The sequence below is a fragment of the Lucilia cuprina genome, chromosome 5 (genome assembly GCF_022045245.1).
Source record: "Lucilia cuprina isolate Lc7/37 chromosome 5, ASM2204524v1, whole genome shotgun sequence".
NCBI classification, from domain to species: domain Eukaryota; kingdom Metazoa; phylum Arthropoda; class Insecta; order Diptera; family Calliphoridae; genus Lucilia; species Lucilia cuprina.
In genome coordinates this window covers 54,975,097-54,987,690 of record NC_060953.1, presented here as the reverse complement: position 1 = coordinate 54,987,690, position 12,594 = coordinate 54,975,097, and the positions used below count along the sequence as shown (strand labels likewise).

Sequence of the window (12,594 nt, the reverse complement as noted above, 5' to 3'; positions counted from 1 at the left end):
ACTTAAAAGTAGGGGATTATTTTACCAATTTCTCTTATAGTTTAAGTGTTGCCACATGTTTATGTTATTTCAAATAACTTGAACGGTTTATCTCGGTTGTTTTATTAAATCTCAGTTTTTAGAATCTTAACCTTAGATATATACAAACAAAATGTTTATTAAAAATTAAATTTAACTATTATTCTTTACTCCCACCAAAAACTAACTGAAAAACTTGGACTATTCGATTGTACATAATGCCACCATTTCGGAGGCATATACAAACAGTCGCCCGGCTGTAAAGTCAAATAATAAAATTTCACCTTTTCTAAACGGGGAAACTGTTCAACATCTAAATTTTTAGCATCAATTTGTGAAGTATTTTGTAAAAACTCTCCTTCGTAAGGATATAAGTTCGGTGTATCTTCGGGTGAAGCTAATATAATAGATTTGCTACCAAACACCTGACAAAGTAAATTATGTTTGGGATCATAGTGCAGGGGAGATATGGTGCCTTTGGGACCCAACCAAGCCTTAATATCAATTGCTTCTTTACTGTTGCCAATCGAGCAATAGTCCGGTATAGAGAAATCTTTTTTGAGTTGTGGAATTTGTTCGAATAATTCATGTTGTGCTAAATATTCTATGTCCGTTGACTGTTCACTATTGTGGCTAAATTGTCTTTTAAGAAAATCTTTAATTTTCATTAATTGTTGTGACCATTCATCATTAGCATAGTTGGAACCAATTTCTATAGGTACCGTACGATTGCCAGCTATTTTGAGTATATAATTTAAATCTCGCCATTTTTCAAGAGCAGGCCAATGTTGGAAAGTATTAAGTAGTAGAGCAGGCTGTTGTCTATCAAAACATTTCTGTTTAAATTCCAGCACCGAGGGTTTGTTGAGTTGTAAAATATCACAGTTGATATTGAGCCTAGGAGGATTATCTATAATCGATAATTTTAAGTCATGGCAGGGATCTGTGGGAATATAAAAATTAAAAAAAATGTTTTTTTATTTATACTTTTGAACTTCTCACCTAAATGTTTGTCCAAGATTTCAATTAGAATATCTTTAAATTGCTGACTTTTGTCATAAATATCTTGTGTACAGCCTATTAAAATTGCATCATCTAATAGCACACTACATTTTTCCAATTGCCTGGAATCCGTACTTTCAATTAGTAGCAACAATATCTAAGAAAAATATTAATGTTTATACAATGATTATATATTGCAAGATAAAAACCTACCTTAAAGTAACAAGCTAAGGCATAGATTTTACGTATTTCCAGTGGCACTTTACTAAAATGACCGGTATGTATACGTTCCCAACATTTATCCACTAATGATTGCACCAAAAATGCTGTCTCTTCGATTTCATCCGGTGAAGTTTCTTTGTCCAGACTGTTGGCTAATAAATCAATACTAGCTTTCTTTAAAATATAATTCGCTTCGTTTTCTTTTAAACAAATTTTATTAATATCTTCTAAATTAGGCAGTAAATTTAATAAATTTGTTATATTTTCCTGCATTTTTGTTTTTGTTTTCAATGTAAACAAAAAAAGTAAGCAGCTGTTGTTTGTTATTGTTTTGTACACAATTTTAAAAAGAAGAAGCATGTAAATAAAGCTTAAAATGTGGCAGCACCTCATGTAGAAAATGCATATATGTAGACAGTACCGTTATTAAAGAACATGATGCAGCAAAAATACAAGTGAATGCAGAACAAAAGGATCTTAAATTGTGCAACAAGTGTTAATTGTAAAAAATAGTTATATTTTTGTGAAAAATTCTCCGTGTTTTTGTTGTAATTAGTTTGCCAATGTAAAATATTATGGTAAAAGTGTTAAATTCAATAAAAAAGTAATAAAAGCTAAAAAAGCTAATCAGTCAAAAATATTTTGGCCTAATTGTGAAGTGTTCTTTTACAGGTTTTAATAAATTAATTAAAAGCAGTTCACAAGGTAAGCAATAGCTATATAGTTAATTATATAAGTGTTATATTTTCCCTAAGCAATGACCCGGCAATGTAGTTCCATCACCTTGAAGTTTCCACGAACTGTCTGCCGTCTGTAGTGCCGACATCATTGATTCTATTGTGTCAAGTGGCAGTGAGTTGGCTTTGCAGAATACAACAAGTATGATAAAGAGTTTCCAATGGTCTTGATGATAGATATATTAGAATGCAAGGGTGGTTAGCCACAGCAAGAGATCCTAAAATTTTGTTTCGGAAACTTCTTCATATTATTTGCAATGTGAGAAATGCAAAGCAAAGATGTTTATAGTTAAATTGTCTTAATTTATGTTTGAAAAATAGTGATCAATGTTTCCGGCTAATCTTGCAAGTGTTTGTTCATTGTAGTGTAAAGTTTAAGAAGAATCGCTGTCAAGTCTGCGGTAGCTGACTGAAACTGTTTAGTATTGTCATAGTAAAATCCTTAACAGCTAAGGGCAGGTGACACTAGTACTAGCTCTTCTTGCCCAACAGATTGAAAAGATAACGGCAAATGTATGGCAGCTGTGTAAAATCCTAAATGTATTGTGTCGGAGGCATGATGTTTATGCTTGGCAAATTTTGGATGGACTTTAAAACGTATGACTTATCACAAAAGATAAATAGTTTTCAATAAGTAAAAATTTATCAAATGTTGGCGACAATCTTGCCTGGCAGATGATAAGTGTTTCTAGATTGGAGGTATTAAGTTTTGGAAACATATACAGATGGTTGGTTTAGGAAGATAGTTTTGACAAAGTTGTTGTTTTCGTTTAGATCTTCTATTTTGTAGTCCTATCAAGCAATGACGAAAAGTCTGCGGTAGCTGACTGAAATTGTTTAGTATTGAAATAATGAAGGTATCAAGTTTTTGAAACTTATACAGGTGGATTTTTTATGAAGGGTGTTTTAAAAAATGTTGATGGTTTCGTTTTGATCATCTATTTTGTTGTCTTTCACAAATGTAAAAATACCCAAAAAAAACTTCCTTAAGAAGTATTATTGTTGTCAATAAAATGTTAAGGATCAGAATCGATTTGGCTAATAAAAATACGATATTTCTAGCCTGATAGATGGAAAGGTTCACGGTAAATTTGTGGTAAATTGTTTATTATAATTCTAAAGTTATTGTGCCGGAGACATGAGTTTTCTTATTTTCATAAAATATAGTTTTTAATAAATTATCAAATGTTGCCAACAATCTTGTCTGTCAGATGACAACAGTTTGTAGATTAAAGTGTCAAGTTTTAGAAACTTTGTACAGGTAGTTTATTTAGGAAGAAAGTTTTAATGAAAAAACAATAAACAAATAATTTAAAAAGATGCTGGTGGTTTGTTTTGTTTTGATTATATATTTTGTTTTCTTTTGCAAATAAAAATCTGCAATTAATTGTTGTTGCGCTGTAACAGTCTGACTGTGGCCGATAGTTCTTTCATGGGGAAAAAACTTTCCGTTGATACAGCTGTCGCTTGGTTGACACTCTTTGGCCGAGTACGATTGTCGTGCAAACGTGAGCAACCAATGTTTTTTTAGCTTTCCTTAAAAAAGCATTATTGTTTTCAATAAATCTGTGCAAGTAGCTGGATAAAACTATTCAGTATTGTCATAGTAAAATCCTTAAAAGTTAAGGGCCAGAGTCATGAGTTTAATATTTGGCAAGTAAAATAAAAACACGATAAATGTGGCAGCCGGCTAAAGCTTTTTATTAAAATTGTAAAGGTATTTTGGCGATGGCATGAGTTTTATATTTGGCTAATATAAAATACTCTTTAAAACTCCTTGACTTCTTGGCATAAAATTCTACATATGTATGTATGTAGTTTTAAATAATGCTAAAAAAGTTATCAATTGTTGCCGAAAAACCTACCTGGCAGATGTAGATTGTAATGTCAAGTTTTGCAAACTTTTTGTAGGTGTTTTGTTTAGGAAGCTAATAAAGATGCTATTTTGGTTTTTGTTTTGATCTTCTATTTTGTTGTTGTCTTTTTTAAATGTAAACAAAAAACAGCTGTCAATTGTATTTTTTCTAACATCAAAATTTTTAAAAAAATATTGCCATATTATTTTCGTGAAAAGTAATGCTACGGATATTAACAAAAATTTTAAATATCCGGTAAATTATGATATTTTGTTTGCATTTCCTGCATACCATTTCCTTATTCAGTTTAAAACTTTTATTGTAATGTTGAAAATTTAAAAAAAAAATATTGGTCTACAAAACGTTTTCTGTGGAAAATATTTTGAAAATTTAACTTTTATTTTAAACTTGAAATATGTTTCTTCTGCTTATTAAGGGTCTTATTCATATACTTTTATCAAAGGTGTATAAACCAAATTTTCATACAAAATTTATTCTAGGAATAAGTTGTTTTATTCAACAATGTTTATTTGGTAAAAATAAACAATAATAAACCAAAAGCTGTGTATAGTTTTCGATTAACGTTGCCATATTTTAGATACAATGCAATGCGACATCTAGTAGTGAGTAGTAAAACTATAAGGGATTGTCCATTAAAAGCAAAAGATGTCGCATGTAATTTCTGTTATTTTGATTTATCTAAAAAAGAAAATTTGCATTTACAAAAGTAAATTTAAATTGGGGCGATATTACTTTTTGTCATTCCGTTTATATATATATATTCTGGATGCATAAATTCAAATACCATTTAGTTATGTCTGTCTTTGTATTGAAAGCACGATTGGGTCCAAACGGAAAGAGGTAAAAAGTTGAAATTTTGCAAAAATATTCTCTATAGGCAAGGTTTGTTTGGCATTGGAAATTAGCAATGAAATGAGTATCGTTACATACATACGCCGGCGGAAATTTTTGTACATGTTGCTGTAGATCCATGTACAAGCACTTTACTCACGTACTCGATCTATATAATTTCTGGTCTTTGCAGCCCTGTAGCATAACTTCGGAGAAGCGAAAACATAACTTCTATTTACACTTCTGTTGTTTCGGCAACGGCACCAAACTTATCCCGTGTTATAGCCTTTACTGTGTATCAGTCTTTTAACCAACATTCTCTTCCCGCGGCATTAGTCTTAAACCACAGAAAACACAAAAGTATTGTTAGTTCCTCAAGATAATACAGGTAGCATGCCCCGGGGGAGAAAACATTATTGTGGGTCTGAAAGCTGGATTAAATGTCGATGAATGTTCAATATCTTATTCGGTTGACTCTATAAATATTCCCTTCCTTGTAGAGGTATGTTCAGGTTCTACTAATACATTCAGACGACTTAGGTTTTTGACAACAGACCTAGGTCTTTGACATATATACATTATATTAAAATTTTAGCATCTAAATGTGTTTCTCATAAGAACACTTCTTCAGTCAGGTATACGGTAATTCTATCCAGACCTGTATTAGTATAATAATTTTAAATGTGAAGAAGAAATAATGATATCTTGTCAGTATGATTTCGTAATACGATGTTATCTATATCAAAGCTAAGTTGTTTTGTCCTGGCTCAGGATCTATTGCTCAGGATCTAAATTATGTAAAGAAGTCTTTATTGTTTTTGTAAGTCTTGTGGGTAATAAACAAGATTTAACTTAAAAAAACTAGTAATATATAACAACCATTTAAAACTTTCCAACAACCCTTTCAACATTTCGTTTTAAACATTCTTCCATTGTATAAAATTATAGATTTACTTCAAAATCCCACAAATACCTTCCGTTAAGGAACAATGATGACAATAAATGTTATAAAAATTAAACACCAAAAACCAAAAAACAACAAGCAAACTGTTATAAACTTGTATGAGCAACCAAAAACCAAACCTCAATTACATAAATTTCAACTAATCATTGAACAAACATAAAATTACATTTAACATGTTTTGATCAGTATGTATGATTGCAATGATTTCCTATTTTTAAGAAAAGCGAAAAGCTGAAAAACAAACCTTTTAAAGAAAATTTTTGCAAATCACAACAAATCACACACACGATCAAATAAATGTTGCACACCTATCAATGCTAAATGTTTTACAACAATGATTAGTTTTGGGCCTTCTTGCCTAGGCAGCAAGCTAGCTAAACAGCCAGCCAGTTAGTCAGTCAGTTAGTTAGGGGCGAAAAGAGCAGGCACAACACCATTTCAAAAACATATATCGACCGAAACGAAATCAGTTGCCACCGTTACTGGCTCTATTATTGTGTGGCACTCTCATACTTATACACATCTTGCCACCACTACCAACAAAGCAATTGTTTTTTTTGCTATTCGAAATCGTCAGTCAGTATGACTTGTTGATCCTATAAAACCAAATCAGTTGCTTGAAACTTAGTTTTTTTTCATTTCTTCATCCCGGTTACTCATATAAAAACACTCTGCACTCTTATTATTCCATTCCATTATGTTGCTTGAATTGAATTTGCACAGCTGAGCTGATAGTTTTTCTTTCTTTATTGTCGTTTGTATGTCAAATTGTAAAAAAAAATACTGTATAGTAAAATATCGTATATATATAATAATGAGTGTATGCTGACGTTGCCGCCACATAAATGCCATAGATCTAAGAAATTTCATTTTGATTACCGAATAAAAAAAGAAAGAAGTATAAATACGACACGAATAAACAAATGAACAATCTATCTCTATCGAACACTTGGTCTAACTCGCTAACAACTCGCAAAACACTTGGTTTTGATTTTCCAAAAGGAATTCCCACCACAACAACAACGACAACAGCAGTAACGAGATCAGCAACGAAAACAGCACCATTTAAGACGTAAACATTTTACACCGTCACTTCAACATCTTCTCCTCCATCATGTATTATGATTATACCAACTAAGGCAAATAAATGTTGGTTCCTATTCGTGTTGGAGAAAACAGTGGTGCTGCATACATGCAGAGCCAGGCATGGAGGCAGACAGTTAGTCAGGCCTGCAAGCGGCCCCACCATTCGTTCATTCATTCACTCAGTCAGTGATAATATGTAGTAGTAGTAGTAGAAGTGTAGTGGCTGTGAGGTGAAATTTCAGTCACCGTATGCGCCAACACGATCGTTAAAATAAAACTAAAGTGACTGAATCACGGTCGATGCAAAAGCCAAATCGTGATGTTAGGATATTGTTAGTTAATCTATAAATATTGTTAGGTGTAAAACTTTTCTCATGAATGTTATAAGAAAATGGTTATAATGGTATAAAGGATTTTCGATAACATATATCCTAGAACCAGTTAGTAAGCAAGGTTCCTATGGACTACTTTCCCAGGCAATCAAAGCCTGTGAATTATTCTGAGAGTTGTATTTATCAAAACTCTCCCCTGAAATTGAAACCTATTTTAATGAATACTTTGTCTTTCATGGTACTGCGAAACAAGCTGAGATCCGGTTAAATAAAGGAAATAACAATAGTTTTCAAGTTTCGACTGAAGAATTTAAGTAATAATGATCGAATGGTGTTCAATTCTCATGATTTTTTGCGCCTCCGACAATAGTTAAACGCTTGGGACTTTTCTCTTTCATTATAATTAAAACGGTGGGGAAACTGAAATGATCCCCCATTTCTACAGAATTTCCAGAAGGCACTAAGGGTCCACCGTGGAAATTTAACAAGTATTCTCATTTCGGTTATCAATGTAACAATATATAATTGTACAATATTCATTCCTGATGAGGAAACTGAACTTTCTCTGAACAACTCTAAATCTCGTCAGTCATACATATCTAGAACTGATTATTAGAGAGTTTTCTTAGTAGATCAAGTGGTAGCTAAAGTTTCTTGATGTGATAGAATCTAAAAAACCCTAATCGCGTCATTCATTTCAACAACCGATTATAAAGTACTTCCCTTAAGAGATCATGTGGTAGCTGTGGTCTAAATTCAAATCGCCAAGTTTGCTATTATTATTAAGACTGAATCAAGTAATAACTGTGGTCTAAACTCTAATCGCAATGAGTTTCACTGCCATTTCCCCATATTTTATATTCATCTGAATCTGCACTTCGAATTTTGTATGTTATGCTGTGTGAACATTACCTAGCGACTTGTTAATTTTGAGATGTTTTCTCGCTCTTCTCTTGTTAGGGAGAGGAATTTTGTGGTTCTACCCATCATTTGATTATTCCAATTAGCCTCATAGGGTTCTATTGCAGATTTTTCTAATTTTACTAAATCAGCCCTCGGTTTTGCATTTGTCGAGCTTTACTGGATCGAGTTCTCTTTCCTTTAAGGCAAGTATGTTTTTGGTGTGGTATATACCATAAAGACTGCGATTATCAAGTAGTAACTGTGGTCTTAACTCTAATCCCAATTAGTTTCACTGCCATTTTCCCATACTTTATATTCATCTGAATCCGCACTTCGAATTGCATATGTCGTGCCGTGTCACCATTAACTAGCGACTTGTTAATTTTGAGAAGTTTTCGCGTTCTTCTCTTGTTAGTGGGTAGAATCTTTGCGTTTCCACCCACCGTTTGATTATTTCAAGTACTCTTATAGGGTTCTATTGCACATTTTTCTAATTTTTCTAAATCAGCCCTCGGTTTTGCATTTGTCAGCTTTACTGGATCGAGTTCTCTTTCCTTGAAAGCAAGTATATTCGCTCCTTTTAGTGTGGTATATACTATTAAGACTGCGATTATCTAGTAGTAACTGTGGTCCAAACTCTAATCCCAATGAATTTCTGAATTCATCTGAATCCGCACTTCTAATTTTATATGTTGTGCTGTGTCACCATTAACTAGCGACTTGTTAATTTTGAGAAGTTTTCACATTCTTTTCTTGTTTGGGAGAGAATCTTTGTGGTTCTACCCACTGTTTGATTATTCCATGTAGCTTTATAGGGTTCTATAGCACATTTTTCTATTTTTCCTAAATGAGCCCTCGGCTTTGCATTTGTCAGCTTTACTGGATCGAGTTCTTTTCCCATTGTAAGTACATTCGCTCCTATTGGTGTGGTATATGCCACAATCTTTAGGTGAGTATTCGATCAATGATTTGAGCTAATGTTCCGCTAGATCAGTGTTTTTTCGTACCCGACATATTCTGTAACTGTGTTATGTAATCGTATCAGTCCGATGTTTTTGTAAAGCTTTTAATCTGTAAAGTATACATTGATGACCTGTTCTAAAGCAGCTTTTGGTCGGTTCAGGTAAAGTCTATGTCATAATAGAGCTAAGGCCATTGAATCGATTAAAAACGAAGTAATTTAAGTTTTAAACAATTCAAGTTCCCATTAACCATCAGAAATCATTTGTAACTACCCAATACTTTTCCAAAATTTTTAGTTTTTTTTTATTTTCATTTTGCTCAAATGAGATTTTTTCCCCAGCTGAGCGAAGGCAATGAAGCAAGAAATTTTCTTGTATATCGCTGTTTTTTTCTTTTGCGAAATGTTTGCCAAACAGCGTTAATACTCGAACAATACGGCGTGTTACTGTAAAACTATTACATACTGCTGTGATTCTGTTGCCGCTGCCACTTTGCCTCCGGTTGTTGTGTGTTGTTGTTCTTGCTATTTCTACAACTTTAATGTAGCTTTTTTTTGTTTTCAAGCTCTATTGGGTGTCTTTAGCAATAAAGCACTTCAATGATCGCTCTACTTAACGCGTAAACTATAACGTTTAGAGCACATTGTGTTCGAAAAAAAATTTAAACATTCAATGAGAAAGTCAATGTACGCGCTCAACAATATTTAAACTCATTTTTGCTTTTGCTTTACTTTAAATATTCATTCGTTCGTTCACTGCAATGTTTACTTACTTTATATTTATATATTTGTCGCTCTATCAGTATCTATGAATGAATAAATGATGAAAGCATAGAAAATTGAAACACGTGCAGTTTAGTTTTTCTTGATTTTACACCATGTCGTTAGCTTTACTTTTGGAATACTCTATAAGTCAGCTTATACGTTTGTTAATACAGATGACTTAACTTAAGAAAGTTGGAAAGTAATGCGTTAGGTAAGATGTACTCATTACTAAGTAATGTGCTCAATAATAAGCTTATATAATAATATGAATTCTTTCTTAAAAGCTTAATTTTTCTAAATACTTTAGGGTTTTTTTTTGAGAAGTTTAATCATTTATAATAAGACGACTCTCACTGTAGAGTCTCTTGAAATCGTTCTTCCGTAATATCTCATGTAGTTTGTAATCTTACTTTGCTCTTTATATGCCACACTCTTCAATCCAATCTCTAACTCTAGGAAAGTTGGCCGTTAGTTTGTAAAGTGACCGTTTTTAGATGGATAAATGTACAAAATAACATGGTAGACAAACATAAACATTAAAGCAAACTTTAATGGGGGGAAAAAAGATCATCATTTTATGAGTTGAATTGTTTGGTGATCTTGGCAAAAAAAAAACTGAAATAACATAAATATACAAAATAGTAGTAGTCAATTAAAGTAGCGTGCCAATCTTGGCATTGAGGTGACTCAAGTATTAACCTTTAACTGTACATACTTGTACGACTGATGAGATATGGAATGGTTGTTTTTTTAATGTTTCTTTTTGTTGTAGGTTTAGTGTTTCTTGTTCTCATTACTGCTTGAAGTAGGTTATTATTTATGAAGTGATAGTAAAATTTATAGAAGTTCCTTGAAAGTGTAAATATAATTAAGGTTGTTACATGTAGATTAAAAATTTCCCAGCAGTTCGACGGGAGAGTCCCGAACTATCCACTTAACTTACCACTTGTGGTAGCCCCTAGCCACCTGACTACCCAGGTGACCAACCATTTTAACATGGGTTTGTCCTACGAGGAAGTCAATTGTCACTCTACACCCTACAAAGAGACAGTCAAAAGACGGTCAAAAATAGTCAAAGGATGGTAATATCCAAAATCATTCACATTACTAGCTATTTAACTGGCGCTATTTTTCTTGCTATAAAACTAGGACATGGACGTGTTCTAGGATAGTGATGATTTGCCATTCTTGATAAATGGCCCGAAACATGCGAATGAGCGCCAACATGCGGTAAGATATTAATGTAAATAAAGGTTAAAGATTTCAAGTGTATTCTCTATAGAATACTATGGGACATCAATGTGACGATTGACCCAAAAGATATAAATTTGAGTCAACCATGGGAAAAATAACTACTTTCGGAAGTTCAATAAAACGAAAACTTTTTATAGTCTAATCTCTAGATTACTTGGAGACAGCAAAGAGACGATTTCCTCCACTTTCGCTTACAAAGGGGACACTTAAGTGACGACTGTCTTTATTCTCTATTACAAATGATACATCCATGACGAATGACCCAACACATACGAATTACAATCATTCAGGTGGTTACTGTCTCTTGCGTATGCATTGACTCTTTGTCGAACTGCTGGGTTCTCCTTTAGCCATTTATTGAATGTACGATTATTTTCAGAATCCTAACAATAACTTAGTTTCAATATATTCTAGGATTATATGTTTTCCTCACTGATACCAAGAGAACCATTTATCCCTCAACTTTATTATAATTAAAATTCCAAATATTTATAGATTTTGGCATAGATTTGAAAGTATAAGAATACTCCTAGACCGCTAACGATCTTGTTGTTTGCTCGTTTTCATGGATGTAGCAATATATGTAGCGATCTATAAAAAGGAAATTGACCAATGTTCAGAAACTCAGTTTCTGAACATCTACAGTAGTCTAAAGGCTACTGTAGAGCAGTAAGAAGAGGTATTCATTCTGAATGTTTTACATCAGGTTCATTCCAGTTAAATGTCATTTAGTGCATATTTGGATCTGTGGAAAGGCCTAAGATCCAAATATTCTATGATTACTGATACCAAGAGAGCCATTAATCCCTGACTTGAAATATAATTAAAATTCGAAACATCGATAGGTGTAGGGATATATTTGAAAGGATCTTGTATAGTATCAGAGTACTCCTAGACCGCTAACGGGCTTGTTCATGGAAAAAGTTGTTCTTTAGAATATTCCAATCATTGTTTCTGAGGTATCAAAGGTCTCTAATATATGCAGATCCAATTTCAGTGAAAGCCTGATGCAAAGAAAGGTTTCTTGATTTTCACTGTTCTCTCCGTATGCTTTACGCTCGTTTGAAGTCTTTCGTTCAATTTTGAATAGTATTTCGTCCTGAGTTCACATTATAGGATTTGAGTGGCTCTACCCAACGTTTCATTATTTAAAATTTTTGTGTGGTATTCTCTCTACGTTCTATCGTTTAAATTATTTTTCCTTTACAGCAAGTATATTCGCTTATTCATTGCCGAGTGGTCTGGCACCCATATGGCCACTGGAAAAGTATTCAGTTATTGCTCTAATCCAGTACAATATTTGATTTTACCTTATTGGTTGATGTTCCCTTAATGGTCTGATTTTTTCGCCATACTTATTCCAATCGATTAATATATTCCAAGATAAAACGAACTGGCACCTGTAAGCTAGTATTGTGGCAAGGAAAATGAGTAGTATATTTCGGTTTTCGAGTTTTTAATATAGATCTCACAGACCAGTTTCATATTCCACTGTAGCTCCATCAGTGTAAGAAGAGAAGAAGTTGGTTTACTTTAATGTTTCGCTTGATCACGATTTTTATAGATCTCACGGACCAGTTTTATATTCCACTGTAGCTCCATCAGTGTAAGAAGAGAATAAGTTGGTTTACTTTAAAGTTTC

General features: G+C 32.9%; 1 protein-coding gene and 1 long non-coding RNA gene across 3 annotated transcripts in view; one reads left to right on the top strand and one right to left on the bottom strand.

The window, feature by feature from the left end:
• Nucleotides 1-81: 81 nt before the first annotated feature.
• On the bottom strand, nt 82-1,870 carry LOC111676890 (bifunctional peptidase and arginyl-hydroxylase JMJD5). 2 transcript variants are annotated; one of them, XM_046952848.1, is made up of 4 exons: nt 1,664-1,870; nt 1,234-1,469; nt 1,021-1,177; nt 82-961 (listed from the first exon to the last, which is right to left on the bottom strand). In XM_046952848.1, exons 1-4 carry the CDS (start codon nt 1,677-1,679, stop codon nt 186-188), a joined length of 1,185 nt encoding a protein of 394 aa, XP_046808804.1. In that variant the 5' UTR covers nt 1,680-1,870; the 3' UTR covers nt 82-185. The 2 variants fall into 2 exon arrangements, with proteins under 2 accessions (XP_046808804.1, XP_023293664.2); XM_023437896.2 differs by lacking the exon at nt 1,664-1,870 and having other exon boundaries at nt 1,234-1,552.
• LOC124420351 overlaps nt 1,814-12,594 on the top strand; it is a 94,548-nt gene continuing 83,767 nt past the window's right edge. Inside the window, exon 1 of the long non-coding RNA XR_006941138.1 lies at nt 1,814-1,947. This is a non-coding gene — a long non-coding RNA (uncharacterized LOC124420351). The remainder of the gene's footprint in view (nt 1,948-12,594) is intronic.

Bases quoted from the DNA above. Each gene is read 5' to 3' on its own strand.
- LOC111676890 (XM_023437896.2), bottom strand. From the start codon at position 1,515: ATGCAGGAAAATATAACAAATTTATTAAATTTACTGCCTAATTTAGAA. The intron at 1,178-1,233 runs GTAGGTTTTTAT...TATTTTTCTTAG, and splicing joins CCTTAGCTTGTTACTTTAAG to ATATTGTTGCTACTAATTGA. The intron at 962-1,020 runs GTGAGAAGTTCA...ATATTCCCACAG, and splicing joins AATCTTGGACAAACATTTAG to ATCCCTGCCATGACTTAAAA.